Genomic DNA, 19926 nt, shown 5'->3' on the forward strand with positions numbered 1-19926 from the left:
CCTCATCTGTCTCCCGCGGAGCGGCTGGTAGTTTCGAACCGCTGACCTTAAGGTTCGCAGCCCGATTCGTAACCACTACGCTACCAGAGCTCCTCTAGGGTCTCCTATAAGTCGGAATCAACTCCGTGCAATGGGTTTGGTTTTCAGTTTTGTAAGACATCCAGTTAGTAAATCATAAGGCAATTCCCAAGTTACCAGTGTCCAACTTACGCATCACTTACCATAAAGCCTATTAGATGCAAAATTCCAGATATATACAGTGGTCCATAATAACACATGGGTGACATGCATCAAAACAACATCATTATTATTGTATTATTTTGATAATTTTTGTGTATCTAGAAGTGTTTCTTTAATTTTTGTGCACAGCTTGGTACACTAATGCACTAAGACAAGCATTTGATGAACCAAACCGAACTGTTTGGATTTACGTCCAGATTTGACTTAGAGACAAAGGACAGGAGCTTGTTTCTAATCTGGGGACTGCCTGTTCTACCCCATATCAGAGGTAAACTTTCTATGTTATGAAAATTTCCTTCTCACCTTACCTCCTACTTCAAAACCAAATGCCTCTTTTTAAAGACCAGTGCTGCCCAATAGAACGCTCCATGATGGTGAGCATGCGCTCTGAGGGCACTGCCCAGTATACTAGCTAGTGGACTCATGTGGCTGGTGTCACGAAGGAACTGAATTCCTCATGTTATTTAACTCTAATGAATTTAAATTAAACAGCCACACGTGACTGAAGGCTACATAACAACAAGAAGCCGTGACCTAGAATGGCTTAGACTCTTTGGGAATGGTCCCAGCTGTCTGGTTTCACAGTCACTCCAGGAATTCTGGTAAACACATTTTAGAACCACTGCTCAAGGAGCCATGGTGGTGTAGTGGGTTATGTGTTGGGCTGCTGACTGCAGGGTCAGCGGTTCAAATCTACCAGCAGCTCCATGGGAGAAAAATGAGGCTTTCTGTTCCCATAAAGATTTACAACCTCTGAAACCCTATAAGTTGGAACTGACTTGATGGCACGTAGCAGAAAAACTCCAGGAAAAATAAAGGACTGTATAAAAACGAAGGCATGATCACAGTACATCACTTCACCCAGCATTAAGCGATGTGTGTGAAATTATAATAACACGAAAGCTGACTTTTGACTGAGCCAAAATTACAATATAACTTGGGGGCACAAAGTAAAGAGGAAGATATGTTTGAGAGTGCTAATCTTTCATTTCCCACACTGTGAAATCAATATCTAACATTGACAAGTAAAATACTAGTAGTATAAATCTACTCTGCCAATAGGTATTGGGCATGATTTTATAAACGAGACAGAAGTGGTTTTTCTAACATGCATTCTTGGTGAAAGACAAGACTTCACCCTGTGGGTGTCAGGTACCCTTGCTCCTGCATACCTTTCAGACAGGGGACACTGAGCCCCTCTTACTCTTAGTGTAGAAGGAGCATTTTCCTTTAAACGGCTTTTCTCCCTCAGATTGACATGGGAAAAAGGAAGAGTGACCTGACATTCACTATCCAGACTTCTCAGTGGACCGATGTGTTACCTTCTAATGATTTCCCTACACGGAGTATCTTTAAAAATGATCAAAAGACAAACGCATTTCTGAGTAAACTCTACATTCTGTTGTCATAATTTTTGGAGGGTAAGGGAAGGTTGTTTTGGATGTCTGTTTCTTTAGTTGATTTGAGACCATTGGAGATACTATAGGGAACAAAGGGAAAAAAGAAGTATAAATAAAAAGAATTCCTTTTATACAAGTTGAAAAACCACAGGACGTGCTGCATTTTTTTAACACTCCAGGTGCGATTGGAGATTACGTATCCACTGCAGGAGAGGGGAGAGTTAATTAAAATTTTTTGCTCCTACTCACAGAAAGAAATGTCTTTCCGTTTGATAAGCAGGCTGGCTTTTGAGTGCTGTTTGTGCTTGCTTCTCTCTTTGCTGGAGTGTCACAGAAAAGCAGATCAAAGGGACCCCTCCATCCAGATATGTTGCCTACCACCTTTCTTAGCTAATGGGCTTAAAAGCACTCACTGTGTGGAACCCAACTCGTATTTTAGAAATGCCTTCTTCTTACTCTTTATCATTTGCATTTATAAAATGGAAAATCACATTTCACATTCATTAAATCAAGACCAGCCCAAAGAGTTGGACTTGAAGAGACTGGTGGAGGATGACACCTCACCCCCTATCCTTTTGTAGGTAACTTTCCAACTAACAGTTCCCTCAGGCTGGTCTGTGTTTGTTTTATTGTATTTTTCCTTTTCCTTTTGGCTTTTTCATTCTCTACCCTATAGCTGATATCTGTCCCCTACCTTGAGGGGGGAAATGTTTGGGGAAAATCCTGCTGTCTTTCTCTTTAAGATAGTGGCAAAATGAACGAAAATAGAGCAAAAAAGCAGCAGCCCATGGTTGAGGCCTCTGAGCAGGTGGGTCAGGCTTCAGCGGGGGTCCTTCATTGTCTTGCCACTCTGGGTGCTGGCAGAGGAAGGAGAAAACTGGGCCGAGGCACACACGCACACTCGCCAATAAAAGGACTCCATTCTGCCACTCAGGGCTTTGTGAGGCGCCAAAGCTTGTCCTGGTTGCCATGGCTACTGTCTGATTGTGGCGGGTTTGTCACAGTGCTTGATAAAGTGGGAAGGTTATTCTTGATAGGCCCAAGTAATCATAACCTTGCAAAGCGAGAGTGTGGGTCTTAATTTTTTCCCCCCTTTTCTCTTTACACCAGGAGTGCAGGGATGGGGGCAGGGTGCTCCTGATAAAGCAGCCAGCCACATAGTGCTTCCTTCAACAGAGGAAGGCCATGCCCCCGCAATGTGGACACTGGCTCAGCTGTCTGGAAGATGGGGGTCCCCTGCTGGTTTGGGTGGGACACAGACTGAGGGCTTCTCCTGCCTATCTCTTGTAAATTGATTATACCTGCACTTCTCTCTGCTTTCCTCCCTCCCCTTTCCCCTTTCCTGCTCCTTTTCTCTTTCCCCTGCTTCCTCTCCTCCCCACTTTTCTCCTTCCTCCTCCCTGCTGTTTCTTTTAAAGGCCTCTCTATTTCTTTTCTCCACATGGAGACTGATGGGAAAGGTTAGACTGCAGGTAAGAGTTCGACTGTAGAGACCTAAGAGGGAACTTAGCTGCTTCAGGACTGCTATTCACACACGGATGCCTGGACCCACTCCCAGAGTTCGGATTCAGCAGGTCTGGGCATGCTAACAAGTTCCAGGTGATGCTGATGATACTGGCCCAGGGGCCACACTTTGAGATCCACTGTTGTGGGCCAATACAGTTGAGGAAAAGAAGGTTCCTGAAGCATAAACTAATTGCCAGGGGCTCAAGTGACTTGGTAGCCTCGCTGGGACTGGTGCCAGTCATTGAAGATTTAAAAGCAGTTTAACGAAGCAAGGGTTGTTGTTTGTGCATCCTCATCTGGCCCCCCAAACCAGCCAAGAGAGACAGTTCTGTTTCTACAATTTCCCCCTGTATAGATGGCCCACACCAAGAACCATCCCCATCTGAGCAAACCATCTCAAGTTAGGTCCTACTTCCCAACTTTATTTCCTGGTTTGCACATGCTTGCAGTCTCCTCCTGGAATGCCCCTTCCCCAACTCCACCTGCCAATGTCTGTCACCCTAGAGCCCCATGAAGATCACCTTGACCATGTGTAGGATCTCTCTTTTCTGACAGTCGGGACCATTCTGCATTTTCGTTGTTTGTGCATCTTACTTTGTGGCTTCTGCTGTGGCCTTCCAGCATGGAGCCTTTGTTCACTTTGAACCTATCATCACTTTAAAGCACCCAATGAATGAATCCATGGGGTCCCTTAAGTTGGAATTTGGACCCAAGTTTGAGACATTCTCAAGCCAACCTAACACAGAAGGGGCCATCCTTTTGATTTCAGTGAGGACCACACAGTAAGAAACGAAACCTTTTAGGGTGAGAATGCATGCATCTGGGATCAAATGTGTTGTCCTCATATTAGGGTTGTCTTCTTACGGGAGCCAGCTGATGAAAGGTCTAGTTTCTTCCATCCCCATTGCTGAACTCAATCCCTGTAAGGCAGAGTGTGCGACCCAGGTGCAAACCCTTTATGCAGTGTTCACGCATACACGTGCTTGTGTGTGAGCTGCTCTGCCTGGATGCAGGTGATCCGGTCATTAGTAGATATAATTTGACTCCCAGGACACACAACACGTGCCTTGTCATATGCCCTGAATGGTCTGTGAGAAGATAATTAATTGTGCTTCTTCAGAAAAACTCACAGAAGACTATTTGCCCAGATAAGAATAAAACAAAATTAATGGATTAATCCTTTGACTAATTCCTTGCCGACTACACAGCTGAGCGGGACCGGGAAGGAAATTCCATGTTGGCAGTTGGTTCCAAACCTTTTAATTCTTCAGCTAGCATCAGATGCAAGTGGGGGCACCCCGTCCTCTCTGCTTTGTTGGGTTTGGGGATGGGATGTCCACCCTCTTGTGCCCCTGGGAGATGGTGTGAGTGAGGCAGCAGCAGTCCTAATGGTGGCGTTTCTCCCCAGGGTGTTGAGGTGCAGACAGATTATGTGCCCCTGCTGAACTCTCTGGCGGCGTATGGCTGGCAACTCACCTGTGTGCTACCAACTCCTGTCATCAAGACAACCAGGTAACTACAACAGGAGGGATGCTTATTACCACTCACTCACTCTGTGCTAAATACTGCTCCTAATAAGCATTTTATGTAGCCCTTGGAGGTATGGTTAGTGTCAGGAGAGGGATTTCAGCTCCTTCTCTTTTGAACCAGTACACTCCCTCTTCCTGATCAGGGCTTACCCAGTGGATGCCCCAGATCACCACTTGGGCCCAGATGCAAAAGAAATCCAGCACCTGCCATGTGCCCTGTGTAAAGCTAGGTAGGAACTTTATATATCAAATTTTCTTTAGTCCTCAAAGAGAAAGAGAATCCTGTGCAGTGATATTTTTTATTAAACCCATTTTACAACTGAAGAAAGTGTGCCAGGGAGGTTAGAAGACTTCCAAAATCATGATGCTGGTCAGTAGCCTCCCAAAGAGGATATGAAAACCCGGACTCTCAAACTTGGCTTCTGACATCCCTCACAATCTCATGCTCACTGCTGATTGTCCACCCTCCACTCCCTCTTCTCTCTCAAACCCTTAAGCTTGTCCCTGTACCAACCCTAAAAGGCCTTCCATCTGTAATTTGGGGTTTGCCATTTAAACTAGGTGCTCTGGTAATGTAGTAAGTTGTGTGTTGAGCTGCTAACCTTGTGGTTAGCAGTTCGAATCCACCAGCTGTTCTGCGGGAGAAAGATGAAAGCTTTCTGCTCCCATAAAGATTTACATCCTTTGAAGCCCTACACAGGGTTCCTGTGAGTCACAGAACTGACTCCACAGCACGCTGCAGCATTTAAATAAGAAGGAGCCCAGGTGCTACTGTGGGTTAAGCATTGGGCTGCTCACTGAAAGGTTGATGGTCTATACCTACCAGCTGCTCTCCAGGAGGAAGAATGAGACTGTCAGCTTCTGTAAATATGTAGGGCCTTAGAAACCCATGGAACAGTTCTACAATGTTACTGTGAGTTGGAATCGACTCAGCGGCAGTGGATAGTTTTATCCCTGTGTAGTGCAGATGCTTCACATGTTCACCTGCTAACCCAAAGGTTAGAAGTTGGAGTTTATGTAGGGGTACCTCAGAAAGGCCCGGCAGTCAACTTCTGAAAATTCAGCCACTGAGAATCCTGTGTAGCACAGTTCTACTCGGACACTCACGGGTTCACCGTGCATCAGATTCTAGGGCAACTGGTTAAATGAGTTGTAAAATCACCAAGTGATTTTGTGGTACACAATTGGTGTTCCCTCTGTTCTTCCATTCCCTCTGAGACTCCTAGAGGATGCAATAACACATTTCCTTAGCAGAGAAGACATCTGCAAAATAGAAATTTAACGAAAGTCACTAAAAGGGTAGGAGCGTGAGGAGAACACCATGATCTCCCTTGCAATATTTCTATCATCTTTAAAGGCAGCTCTGTGGAGTCCTATCTTCCTGGGAGGAAAGAGCCATCCCCGCTCCCTTTTTGTGAATTCCCTGCCTGTCACCTGGGACAGAAGCAGTAATCACTGAGCCTGCTAGGAGCCACACTACCTCTCCACAGGGCAAGATCACAGCCAAGCTCCTGTACACAGTGACCTCTCTGCTGGCTGTTCTGAAATGGTTGATCCCCACCTACCCAGCCATCCAGAGCCAGCCAGGCCCCTCAGTGAAACCATTACCAGAGATAGATTGGAAGGGGCCTCCCACCCCTTTGAGATTCACTGAAGCAGCTAGTTTGTCATCATGCTAGGCTGTGACTTGCCATCACATTGTGAAACTGGCTTTGCAGGACCACGCACATGGCATTTGTTGGGTCCTTGGAAGCAAGGTGGTAGGCCTGCAGGGTTGGAGAGTGGAGGAGTGAGCTTCTTGATTTCTAATAACTCACAATTTGGTGGGGGGGTTTCTTTGTCTGGTGATCTGCCTTAATGACACTAGGGACTACAGCAGCTGTCTCAGGTCTTCTCCAGGTACAAGGAAGCTCATTCTCTGCTCTGCCTGTGTTACAGGGAGGGGACTATATCCACCAAACAGATTGTCTTTCTTCAGAGACCATGTCTACCTCAGAAAATCAAGAAGAAGGAATCAAAGGTAGGTGACCTTGAAGGCTTTCCTCGGTTCTCTTTGCAGTGGGTCTTCTCCAGCAGCTGTGTGGAGAGCCCCTTCTAAATTCCAAGGACTCTGAACCCAAGGAGCACCTGAGCCCCTTTGAAAAACAAAGCACACCTGAGGCTGCAGAAATGGGGGTTTGGGGGGAGGGTGAGTGGAGCTCAGAGGCCTTGTCTACCAGCCTCCTGCTCGCCAAGCCAGAAGGAAGGGAAGACAGCTATTCCCAGAAGCCTAAAAATAGGGGCCTGGAGGCAGCTGCAGTCTGTCCATGGTGAGGATGGCTTGAACTTGTGCCCACTTTCTCTGTGCTGTCATCTCATTACAAGCTGCCTGCCCCTTAGGTCCTTCAGGACATCAGGAGTTAGGAGGCCATGAGGTGATATTGGCAGAGACACCCTGCCAGAGTCCCTTCTTGACAAGACTCCTGTCCCAAGGGCCTGCGTGTTCCAGCTGCTGCTGCAGACACAGGCCAGCGTTAGCCTGTAGCCTTGAGTCCTCAGGCCAGGCTGTCTTAAGGCTCCAACCCCCCCACCCCCCCACCCCCGGGTGCTCTGTCCTCTGACTGGATTTCACAGGCACTAGCCCAGAAACAGACTCCCTGAGACCATGGCCATTCTCAGAAAGCCTTCACTGTGTTTCCTGAAGTCCAGCCAAGTTGTCCCCTTCTGCCACGGGACGCTGATTGTCCAGACCTCCAGGCTTTGCAGCGATGTTTTTCCTGCGGCCGTTTTACCAGGTGCTTAGGATGAGGCCAAGGAATCCACTGGTCCAACACAGGTACCACCTGGATCCAGCTCAGAACCTGCTGGGCCTACTTCGTGCCCTCACACCTAGCCCCTCCCCCATGCTCCTCACTCTCAGTTCCTCATCTTTGGACATGGAGCCCTGGACAGGAGCATCCAGCAAGTGAACAGATTGGAGTAGCCCCTCACCAGCCAACAAATCCACAGGGAGCCCACTTGTAGAAGGAATGCCAAGAAATAGTGTCTTGGAGCCAGATGGGCTGGGTTGCAGAGGAAAGACTTTCTCCAAGCTCTGAGACATTAATGTGACAGGTGACAGCAGCGGTGGGCCAGAAGGCAGCCCCCAAACCCACCATTACCCACCAGGAGCAGTCAGGCACCGGCTGCAAGATGAATCAGCTAAAGACCACTCTCTGAATCAGCCAAAGACCACGCTCTGTTACGGCTCAGCTGTGGGCTCGTGGAAGCTGCATGAACTCATGGAAAGAGTGACATTAAGCACTTGAATTCTCCTGCCAAACAGTAAAAGAAATCAGACTTCAGCTCTTAAGTGAGGGGTTAGGTTAGCTCCACCTTTTCGTGCCATGGTGCTGGTGGTGTCCTGTGGCATTGGTTCCAACCCATAAAGACCCTGCATAGGGTGTCCGAGGCTATAAATCTTCATAGGAGCAGAAAGCCTCATCTTTCTCCTGAGGAACAGCTGGTAGTTTCGAACTGCTGACCTTAAGGTTAACAGCCCAACTCCTAACCACTCCTGGTTATAGGTGGGTTCCAAAGGAAGGAAGAACATCGTATCCACAAAGAGAAACAAGCCAGGGGGAGCATGAACAGAAGGGTATTTCAAAGGTTGATTTTGGAAACTGCAGTAATGAGGTAGAATGACATCCTTTAGAGAAAGATGGTCAGTGGAAACTTGCCCTAGGTGGTGCAGACAACTAAGTGCTCAGCTGTTAACTGAAAATTGGGAGGTTCAAACTCACCCTGGGGCTCCTCGGAAGAAAATTGTGGTGATCTTCTGAAACATCAGCCATTGAGAACCCTGTGGAGCACCGTTCTGCAGTGACACACACGGGCCGTCATGATTCAGAATCATCTCCACAGTAACTGTAAACTTGAAGCCCAGTTACACAAAGAGGAGTTGACGGCTTTTTCATGTATCTACGAGGGGGCTTTCAAAAAGTTTGTGGGGAAAACACCCATTATCTTTTCATTTCATTTTTCCTTGTCCTCATCCCAAAGATGGTATCAAGTACTTGTTCTGTGTGAGAACTTTCAGGTCAACTCATTGGTGGAGCCCCAAAGAGAAGGACTTTGTAGTAGCTAAACTTTTTTTTTTTTTGGTGAAAAGATGCACAATTTCTATATGTGAAATTCAGTGACATTGGTTACATTCTTCGCGTTATGTAGCCTTTCTTAAAAACCTTGTCCTACCAATTTCACCATCATCAACACAAACTGCTGTCCCCCTAAGCTTCTCATCTATCGTTTCAAGTTGCATTGTCAGTTACATCACAGATAATTCTTTAACAGGGTACAATGCTTAATGCGGACATTCTTTTCTAATAAGGCTACACTGTGATTTGGTTCAAAGATGACTTCAGGGGATAGTTTCAGTTCAAGGCTAAAAATTTCCTCAAAGTAAAGTTTTTAGGGGTTTCAGCCAACTGTCTTGCCAGAATTGCCTGCACTTGGTTTGTCCGCCATTCACTGCTTGGCTGACTTAGCTTGGCATTCTGTTCTGTAGGTCTGTGGTTACCTGCGACAGTAACTCCATTTGGTCCTCATCATGTGGGGACTCCCTAAACACATTGACCACCTTTGTTTTCTGAGTTCCGACTCACCACATTCTCCTGATTTGCTACCAAGTTCCTGAGGGTGCACACCCAGCGCCATTATTCTTATCACTCTTTTATCTCTTACCCAGAAAATCTCATTCATTCCCAAGGGTTCATGCACCACCTCTTTGCCCACAGCTTCAATCTGTATTTCCTGCCTACACCTCTCCTGTGAGCTTCCTCATCCTCCAGAGCATGTCATTTGTCAACATCTACATCTGAATGTCTGGGAAATCTCAGGTTCTGTATAAGCCCAAACTCATTATTCTGCATCTCCCCCGAGGCCTGAAGGAATGGCCCCACCACTGACCCAGGTATACCCACCCACCTAGGGTTGACTGCACCCTCTCCTTCCCTCCACATCAGTCTGTCCTTTAAGCATGTCTGTGTTCTGTCCCACTCCTCACCACCATCACTTGCTGCAGCTGTGGCCATTCCCTAGTAATGGGTCTCTCCTCATCAACTCAGGCCCGGTTCAATTATATGCTTATATTCAGAGCCAAAGTGATCGTTTCAGAAAGCAAATGAAATCTTGTAATCCCGCTGCTCAGAACAGTTCTGACAATTACTCTTAAGATCAAGGTGGTGAGCTGTAGTGGGACCCACAAGGCCCTGCGTGGTCTGGCCCTTTATCTCTTCTTGCAGCCCCTATTTTCTTCATTCTGACTCCACAGACCTCCAAGCTCTTGGTGTTCCCTCCTGCTGCATTGTGGCTCTCATAGGACATTCTCCTCCTTTATACCCTCACTCAAGCATCATTTTCTTGGGATAGTGTTTCTCTCCTTTTAGTCCAATCCAGGCTCCCTTGTAATACATTCTCAGAGAACCACATTTTTTTTTCCTTTCAGAGCCTTCCACTCCGTGGCTTCTTGCTGTTTATTAGCTTATTCTTTACTGGAGGAGTCTGACATTAACCCCAAAGACCTTTTTTTTTTTTCCCCTGAGTGTTGTGTACCTGGCTACTTAACCTAGTGCCTGGCATTTAGTTGGTATTCAATAAATATTTGTTAGATGAATGAATGATCAAACTTCTGAGCCTGAGGCAGATGTAGTATGTCTAGCGCAAGGGTTTCAGTGCTAGTAATGAAATTTAAGAATAGAAATCACAAGATTTGGCACACAGAGGACATAGCATATTTAGGTCTTCTAATCAGCGAAGTGGGCAAAATTCTCCAAGACTTTTCATCATTGGAAACAGCCTCTTTATTTGTATGTGAGTGTAGTTTTCAGAGTAAATCTTAAACTCATTCAGAGGTCATAGGAAAAATCCTTCTTCTAGCTAAACTACTTAAAGAGGCGGCAGAATCCTGGATGTTTTTAAAATGTGTGAATTAAATCCATTAGCCCCTGTTGACACAGGACTCTGGACACATTGCTGTAAAGTGAAGAGTTTTTTTTCTTTTATGCAGGATCTTCTGCATTGGACAGCTAGTTGGCTTCCTTCTCAGTTTAGTGTCAGCAAGCAAAGCCAAGTGCTACGGTACTTGGACATCAGCGGAGCCTGTTTTACCTGGAGCTTGTTTATTGATTCAGACTCGCCCTGATACTGCTCAGAATACCCAGTGCATCCTTCATGCTCTAAGTTGTGTGTGTTTTTAAAGATCTCACTTCAAAGCCTCAAGCTAAAAAGCTGCTAAAGTCCCAGAGGATGCTGCATCCCTGGTTTCTTTCCTTGGTTTTGGAGATGCCTCTCCTATGTGAGCGTTGGGCTCTGGAGTCACTTTTGTGATTTGTTAAAGACCATGGCTGTCCCCAGTTTAAAAGAGGAAGATAGGCCAGGTGGTAACTAACAGGGGAAGCCATCCCTGGATGACAGAGCAGAGACTATGGGAGGGTGGAGATACGTTATTTTGTCCCATTGTAAACAGCTCATGCTCTTAGCTGCTAGCAGAAAGGTTGGTGGTTTAAGTCCACACACAGGTGCTCTAGAAGAAATGTTGGGTAATCTTGTGAAAAAATCAGCCACTGAAACCCGTATGGAGCACAGCCCTACTCTGACAAGCACGGGCTCACCATCAGTTGGAGATGACTCCACGGCAGCTGATTTTCTTAGTTGTTTTCTTATTTTGTTTTGGTTCTTGTACAACTAAATCCTGCCCAGGTAATGTTCATTAGCTCAGTGGACCTCAAAGCTTGCTCCATGGACCAGCGGTATCATCCTCACCTGTAGCTTGTTCCCCTCCCCCAAGCCTACTGAGACAGTCTGAAAGGAGCCCTGCAGGTGGGTCTGATGCAACTCCAGTTTAACAGCCCGTGTTGAATAGTTTAGGACCCTTTCCAGTCTCACCTGTGGACATTCATTCAAATTTTATCATTATTGATTTTTTTAAAAATGGACTTGTCAAGGCGCCTTCAGTGTAAACACTTGCTTCTATTATGCTGAACCAAAGTATGTTTAATGGCAGTTAAATGTGGACCTCCATTAGTTGGCCTGAGTCCTGGGCCTGGCCTAGCAGATGTGTCTTGCGATCATGAAGTCTGAAAGTGGAGGAACTTATGTGTTGAGCCATTTCAAAGGTATTTGGCCATTCCTTTTCCTACAAAGCAAGAGCCTAAAACCTTTCACCAAGAATGAGAGCCTGGGAGGGTAGCAATGTTTGACTTCCTGTTCAGTTATTTTCTAGTTGTGTGACTTTGGATAAATCACTTAACCTCTCTGAACCTCTTCATATTTATAAAATAGTACTAATAATGCCTCTTGAGAGTATGACTTTAGGGGTTCAGGATACATAAAACCTTGTCATGGCGTGGAACACACGGCCACGCAGAGGACGCCTCCGTATGCACTTACTCCTACCATGGCAGTGTTTTGCAGGCAGCAGCCTGCCTTCACAGCTGTGAACAGTTTCTAGATTATCCAGACCTGGGTTCCGAGCACTACTGCTTCCCACCTTCATAGGAGCACTACCTCAAAGTAGGGGGTAAATAGAGAACACGTGAATCAGACCCTGCCTAGTTCCTGGCTGAGGCTGCCATAACAGCTATGGTGCTTAGGGGCCCCAGCAGGCTCTGGAGTTGGTGACGGCACTCACAAACCCGTTCGGGGATACAGGATACAGTGCTGACTCTTAGAAGGACTTGGGCTTTGCAGATTTTTCTGGAACGACGCTTAGGGACAGAAAATGTCAACTGAAATAGTTCCCACCCCAGCTCAGCACTGACAGTTCCAGATCCTTGTGTGCCCCACCCTGGCAGGTTCCAGGAAGAGGTGGTTGGTGTGCCTGTGTTCTCCTGGGTATGAGGAGGCATCCAGAGTGAACCACGAAAGTCCTGTTGTTGACTTAGCAAGAGCAACCTCTGAGAGACACCTGGCTTTGTAGTTTTAATAAAAAATGGTCCTAAGAATGAAAGCCCTGTTGAGTGGTGAGCTTGGCCATAGTTGTGCACTCACGTCTGAAGAGGGTGCAATTCCCAGAGACTAGTGTGACTGGGGGCCTGGAGGTGGGCAACACAGCCCTCCTGGAGGCAGAGACATCACTTACAGAGGTGAGAAGCTGGAGACTCAGAGAGATTAATAACTTTCCTAAGGTCACACAGCTAATATGTGCCAGAACTGGGATTTGAACGCAGATTTAGCCGTCAGTGGTTCAAGCTCACCAGCTGCTCTTCAGAAACCCTATACAGGGTCGCTATGGGTCAGACTCAGCTCAATGGTACTTAACAACCACCACCACAATTGGCATCAGCAGATCTCATAGCTGCAACAGTCTCACACGTTTTGGGGTTGACAAAAGTAAACCACTGTCTGACATCCCTGATCACTGTTTCGTGGAGTGCCCTGTGTAGGCAGCTAACCCTAACCTTTTCCCCAAAACATGCAAAATGCAAAGAGGCTATATTTTGGGGCATCCATTAAAATTAGTAAGTCCATCTCTTCTCTGTGGACTTGAATTAAAATACAACTCAGCTGCATGTCACAAGGCAGCAGTAATTACGGCTTGCTAACTGGGTGCCCTGAGCCATGAGGGCTGGCATTTCAGGCAGCAGCTGAGAGTGAGGGCTGGGATCAGCGAGGTTATATGAGCCTCAACATGCCTGCTAGGAATTTGAAGTTGGCACCACTGGAGTCTGAGGTGCCATTTGGCCTGTGTTGTTGTTGAGTGCCATCGAGGGGGTTCTGACTCACATAACCCTTGTGCAGGGTTTCCAAGAATCAGATGGTGGGTTTGAACCGCTGACTTTATGGTTTGCAGTCCAGTGCTTATCCTACAGTGGCACACTAGGAGGGAGTCTATTATTTGAAATGTGTAGCTTGTGTGGAGAAAACTCAGTCCAAAGGGAAGTCTGTCAGCCATACTGTGAGACAATCCCAAACAAGTGTCCAGGGGGCAGTACCTCTCCACCTGTGTGGGTGGCCTCATCTGTGGAGTCTGAGAGTGTTGAGGAGGGGAGTAGACTGAATAAATGTCAACTCGATATGCATTTCACTCCTATTCTCTACTTTGGTGGAATAGCCAGATTTACCAATCTTGTCTAAAGCATGCTAAATCCAAGAACCTGTGGTATGTTAAATTACAGAACCCTGTGAGTGTTTAGGAGCATGTCTTAATTAAGGAGATAGATCGCCATCCCTGGAAACTGCAAAAGTAGCAGATTTTCAAAACATTAACATAGCACTTTTTTTTTCTTCTAATGTTTCCTAGCAAACCACTCAGGATTCTTAACAATGTGGTCTAACCTTAAGAAATTATGTTTCACTGATGGTGCAACAACATTCCTGTGACCCCCTCTTTCTTTAGTCCAACGAGAAGCCATAGGAACTGCAGGCTCCTTTATTGTTCTTGCAATCATAGAATGTCTATGGTTTAACTACATACTTGGCGGGACCAGTGTGGTGGAGATGGAGTGGAAGGAAATGGCCGTGGTGGAACCTTTCACTACCCTGTGTGGGGCTGTGGGCAGCCGAGGGCATGCCCAGTCTTCAGGCCCTGAGGCTCTTCTTCTAGTGAGAACACCCCCTCCAGTTGGGGTCCTGACTCTGGCTTCACTTACATAGCTCTCTCCCCTCTGAGGTTTCTCTCTTGTTCTTTCTGCCTTTCACAACAAGGCCTGGGAGGCCCTGAAAATGCTGTGGCTGGGGTTAGAAAACTACAACTTGTGGACCAAATCTGACCTGATACCTATTTTTGTAAATAAAGTTTTATGGGAGCACAGCATGCCTTTCATTTAGGTATTATGTATGGCTGTGTTTGCCCAACAACAGTACATTTGAGTGGTTGTGACAACTGTGAGCCTGCAAAGCCAGGGCTTCACACCAATTCCAGCTTCAGTAATGGCAGACAAAGCAACACTAGAATGCAGATGAACTGGAATAATACCATAATAGGAAAAATTGTGGGCCAATGTCCTGCCTCAAACTTAATCTCCCTCTTAGTAAACAAGGACAGCATGTGTATTGCATAGCAACCAAATCTCTTGAGCAGCAGAGGCAGAAGCAACAGTGCCCTGCTAAAAGATGGCAGCTGATATGCCACTTTGAATATGTGTCCTCTCCACAGTCCTTGAAGGATTCTCTGGACAAATTATTCAATGATGCAAAAAGCATCAAAGAAGATGGAAGGATTAGCACTTTTAACACTTTAAAGTGGTCTTGTGCAGCACATTTGCCTAATGCAGTATGTCTTTTGATTTCGTTATTGCTGCTTCTATTAGTGTTTATTAAAGGATCCAAATAAAATGAAACAGTTGACAACTTGGAAAAAAAAAAAAGATGGAAGGAATACTTAGAGTTATTTGCACCAAAATCAAATGGTCGATGTAAAACCATTTCAAGAGGTAGCATATGATCAAGAGACAGTGATCCCGAAGGAAGATGTCCAAGGTATATTGAAGACATTGGCAAAGAACAAGACACCGGGAATTGATGGACTACAAATTGAAATCTTTCAACAAACTGAATACCAGAAAGATGTTTACCTGTGACTACATAAAAGCTTTTGATGGTATGGACCATGACAAGCTATGGACAATTGTGAAGTAAGAGTATTCTGGAACACTTAATTTGGCTCATGAGGAACCTGTACATAGACCAAGAGGCAGTTGTTCGAACAGAACAAGGGAACACCAAATGGTTTAAAATTAAACAAGGTAAAAACGTGGCATCAGGATTGGAGGAAGACTCATTAAAAACCTGCGATATGCAGATGACACAACCTTGCTTGCTGAAAGTTGACTTAAAGAGGACTTAAAACATTTACTGATGAAGATCAAAGACCACAGCCTTCAGTATGGGTTGCAACTCAGTGTAATGAAGACAAAAATCCTCATCACTGGTCCAATAAATAATATCCATATCAATGGAGAAAAGTTTGAAGTTGTCAAAGACTTCATTTTGCTCTGATCAACCATCAACACTCATGAAAGACGCAGTCAAGAAATCAAATGACGTATTGAATTAGGCAAATCTACTGCACAAGACCTCTTTAAAGTGTTGAAGAGCAAAGATATCAGTTTGAGGACTAAGTTGAACGTGACCCAAGCCATGGTATTTTCAGTGACCTCATATGCATGAGAAAGCTGGATGGTGAATAAGGAAGACTATATTAGAATTGATGCATTTGAATTATGATGTTGGAGAATATTAAAAGTACCATGGACTGCCAAAAGAACAAATAAATCTTTGTTGGAAGAAGTGCAGCCAGAGTGCTCCTTGGAAGCCAACATGGTCAGACTTCGTCTCTCATACTTCGGACATATTGTCAGGAGGGACCAGTCATTGAAAGGATATCAGGTAAGGTGGAAGGTCAGAGAAAAAGAGGAAGACCCCTAAATGAGATGGACTGACACAGTGGCAGCAGCAGTGGGCTCAGGCATAGCAATGATTATAAGATTGGCCCAGGATTGGAAAGTATTTCATTCCGTTGTGCACAGGGTCACTGTGAGTTGGTACAAACTCAATGGTACTTAACAACCACAGTCCTGCCAATAATCCAGGTTCCCACATCAGACTTCTGAAATGACTTACTTTGCCTTACCTAAGTCTCTCACTCCAGGACTTTACCCTGTAATTTTGCTGTACTAGCTATCATTCCAGTATATCCATATTGTACAGATTTGGGTCTGTCTCAATTTCAGTGTGTTGGCTCTGACTGAACTGGTTCAAACCAATTTGAAGGCCTGTGCAAAGCCTAAAATATTTATAGAAAAAAATGTATTGACTTCTGGTCTAAAAGGGAATGATTACAGTTACTCTCTATTCTCAAATTAGATGAGAAACTGAGGGCCAAGAACTTCGTTTGGATGGTGGAGCTGGGTCTTCTGTTGAGGTCATCTCCCTCCACCGCCTAAGACCTGGGTGCAAGCCCAGCTCTCACACTGACTGCATGATTTGGACTTCTTGAGCCTCTTGTGGCTTCTCCGTTACTTGGGGGGAAGGTTGCAGGTCAGTCTCTCTGGGAGCAAGTCTGAGGTAGAGATTTTTAGCGACAGTGCCCTGGGAACATCTGTTGGAGGAAGTGTGGGTCATCTTCCTGTGGAGAGAAGCTCAGTTATGGGCATTGAGGAAGGGCAGGCCTATGTCCCGGCTCCCACTGTAGTCCTCCAAGTGATCGGGCTTTAGAACCCCCTTTGCTATGGGGTCGATTAAAAGCGGCGTACCTAGCTGCAGAGTCCTGAGGCCACACTACAGTGAAGCGATGGGTGGCACTGAGGAGGCTTGTGGTATCTCTTAAAGCACAGGCTGTATGCCTAATAAGTCCATCGCCAGGATCTCAGTCTGGATTGTCCTCTAAAGCGTTGCTACAGATGAGATCAGTGGCACTCAGATAGTCTTTCACAGTCAGGCACTTGTGTTGATCAGTTTACTGATGACAGATGAACGGTCCATTGGCTGCTTAATTACAGTGACATCATCAGGGACCTCATCAGGGTCAACAGGCTTAGTGAATTCTCAGAATTGCTTGTCAATGACAAGCCTATGTGTAACGTTTCTTAAGAAAATGCTCACTTCTCTAAATGTATCTTGTTCTTCTAGCCATTTCACTTCTTCTTTAGTTAATGGCCTTGGCTCAGGTGGTGGTGCTGTTGGAAGTACCTCCAAGGCCTGTAAAACTGTGTGTGGGGCTCTGATGTCACTATGGTCTCTGTACTGTTTACTCAAGGACTTCTGGGAATTCTTGCTGAGAGATGAGACTCAGGTGTGGATGCACACAGGCTGCCAGGTGATGCTCTGGGTTCATGGAGGCTGTGTTTATTTATGCCCTTCTTCTCTGATTTCTAGTTTCATTGGCGATTCTCCAGAGAAGAAATGCACAACAGGCAGATGAGGAAATCCAAAGGTAAACTCAGCGTCAGAGGCAAACGACAGGCAGAAGAGAATGAGAAGGACTTAGATGACCAGTTCTTCAAATCTGGAGTCATGGGAAACTGTGTGCTGGGTCAACATCAGGAGGACGGGGTCCAAGGAGAAGACGAAGAGGTGGCCTCCCAGGAGATGGAAGACAAGTTGTGCCCTGATGATGGGAATGGGTGTAGGGGTGTGGGGGACACCATGCAGAATGGCCCTGCTGCCCCAAGCAGGGCCCAGGAGGGCTGCACTGGGCCATCTGATCCGGGAGAGCATGTCAGGGACGGCAGTCCTGAGGACATCTCTGGAGAACCCGCCACACCAGAAGACAACTGAGCCTCAGGCAGTTCGCCCTGAAGCCAGAAGCTGCAAACCTAAGGAACATTGCTGGGAGCCAGCACTGGGTGGGTTTGCCGTGGCATTGTGTGTTATCCTTTGGCTTGGCTTGACTTCTCCTTGTGAGTCTACCCGGCCCTCCAGGGGTTGGGTGGGTCCTGACACATCCATTTGAAATGTGCCCTATGCCCTAGTGGTAGAAGGAGATGGGCCCTGCACCTGTACCTCAGCCAGCGGGAGACCTAGCCTTGGCTCCACCTCCTTCATCTGGCGGATCTGAACCATCCAGTGCCTGTGTCTACCCTGCAGGGCCTCCAGGGAACATTCGGGCCAAATCCGTGGTCCTCCCTAGCTACAAACCGAGTCTGTTGTCCTCTCCCACACCCTGATGAGGGCCCCTGCTGCTTTTGGCAGCTCCTTGGTGAATTTTAAGACCTGGAGAGCCTGGTCAGTCACCCCCTCCACTAGACCCTCAGATTCTGCTGCTTTGGCAAAGAAAAAGACACTGGGAGGGGAGGTGCCCTGCCTCCTGGCTTTCCTTAAAGTATTCCCATGTTGGTAATCTGTTGGTAATCTGGAAATGAAGAGGTAATTCTGCTTGCCTGCCTGCTCTTGCAGATTGCCCAAGAAAGTATTCTGTGTTAGTATTAATGCCAAAAAAATTTAAAGGTTTTGTATTCAGCACATCTTATGAACACGCGTTCCTTCCTGTCATTTCAGGGCATCCCTATTGGGTGGGGTACCCTTGTTGTGTGCTATTTTAATCAGTGTATCATTGGCCAAGTTGTTACCATGTATGCTGTGTCTGATTATCAAGTGTTTATATTGTCCAGAAAGTATTTTCGGGCTTTAAGTAGATGCAACAGGTGAAACTTGGAGAGATACTGCAGATTGTCTTGACCAAAAACAATAGCCTGTCTCTTCTCTTTGTTATTTAGTTACTTAAAGCAATAAATCATCTATGAGTTAGTGCATTTTGTGTATTGATTATTTCTCTAGTCTCACACACACAAAAACACCCCACAAAACTCCCAGTCTAATGTTCCAAGGTTTCAGCATTCACTTTTTAAAAAATCTTAAATACTTTTGTCTTTTAACAGCTTTATATTTTTACAGAAACACTGAGAAGCTGGAGTTCTCATCTGCCCTGCACCCAGTTTCCCCTGTTATTAACATGTTACATTGTTGTTGTTGTTGTCAGGTGTCATAGAGTCGGAACCGACTCATAGCAACCCCATGCACAGCAGAACGAAACAATGTCCGATCCTGGGCCAACCTCACTACCACTGCCACACATGTTACATGAGTGTGGCACATTTGCTACAACTCATGAACCAATACCAATCCAGTGTTGTGGTTGGTAAGTGCTGTCGAGTTGGTTTCGACTCATAGCAACCCATATAGGATTTCCAAGGAGCAGCTAATGGGTTTGAACCACCAACCTTGCAGTTAGCAGTCCGGTGCTAATTCTATAGCACCCCACCAGGACTCCATCAATACATTACTATTAACTAAGGTCCATACTTTATTCAGATCTCCTTAGTTTTTACCTAATGTCCTTTTCTGATCCATGATTCCATCCAGGAAAACACATTCCATTTATCTGTTGTATTAATTTCTTATTGCTGCTATCACAAATTACTACAAACCTAGTTTGGAGTCCTGATATGGCGCTGTAGGATAAACACTAGTCTGCGAACGACAAGGTCTGCAGTTCAAACTCACCAGCTGCTCCTCAAAAACCCTATACAGCAGGGGTGGGAAACATCCAGCCCACGGGCCGTATAAGTCCCATGAAATCATTTGGTCCTGCCACGGCAACCACAGTTCCAACCATCACATTGTTGTTGTTAGGTGCCATCGAGTCGGTACCGACTCAGCAACCCTATGCACAGCAGAACAAAACTCTGCCCGATCCTCGGCCAACCTCACTATTGTTGCCACGCTTGAGTCCATAGATCCTGCCACTTGGCCAATCCATCTCATTGGGGGTCTTCTTTTTCTCTGACCCTCCA

The 19926-nt window shown here is 46.1% G+C and overlaps 1 protein-coding gene across 1 annotated transcript in view; it reads left to right on the forward strand.

Moving 5' to 3' along the window:
- The window catches only part of RFTN1 (raftlin, lipid raft linker 1), a 307136-nt gene extending 289225 nt beyond the window's left edge, over positions 1-17911 (forward strand). The window contains exons 9-11 of the mRNA XM_006846631.1: positions 4555-4658; positions 6614-6695; positions 17510-17911. Of these exons, the coding sequence (XP_006846694.1) occupies positions 4555-4658; positions 6614-6695; positions 17510-17911 (588 nt within the window). The remainder of the gene's footprint in view (positions 1-4554; positions 4659-6613; positions 6696-17509) is intronic.
- Positions 17912-19926: the final 2015 nt, after the last annotated feature.

This window comes from Chrysochloris asiatica, unplaced genomic scaffold, assembly GCF_000296735.1.
Source record: "Chrysochloris asiatica unplaced genomic scaffold, ChrAsi1.0 scaffold00028, whole genome shotgun sequence".
Taxonomy (NCBI): Eukaryota; Metazoa; Chordata; class Mammalia; order Afrosoricida; family Chrysochloridae; genus Chrysochloris; species Chrysochloris asiatica.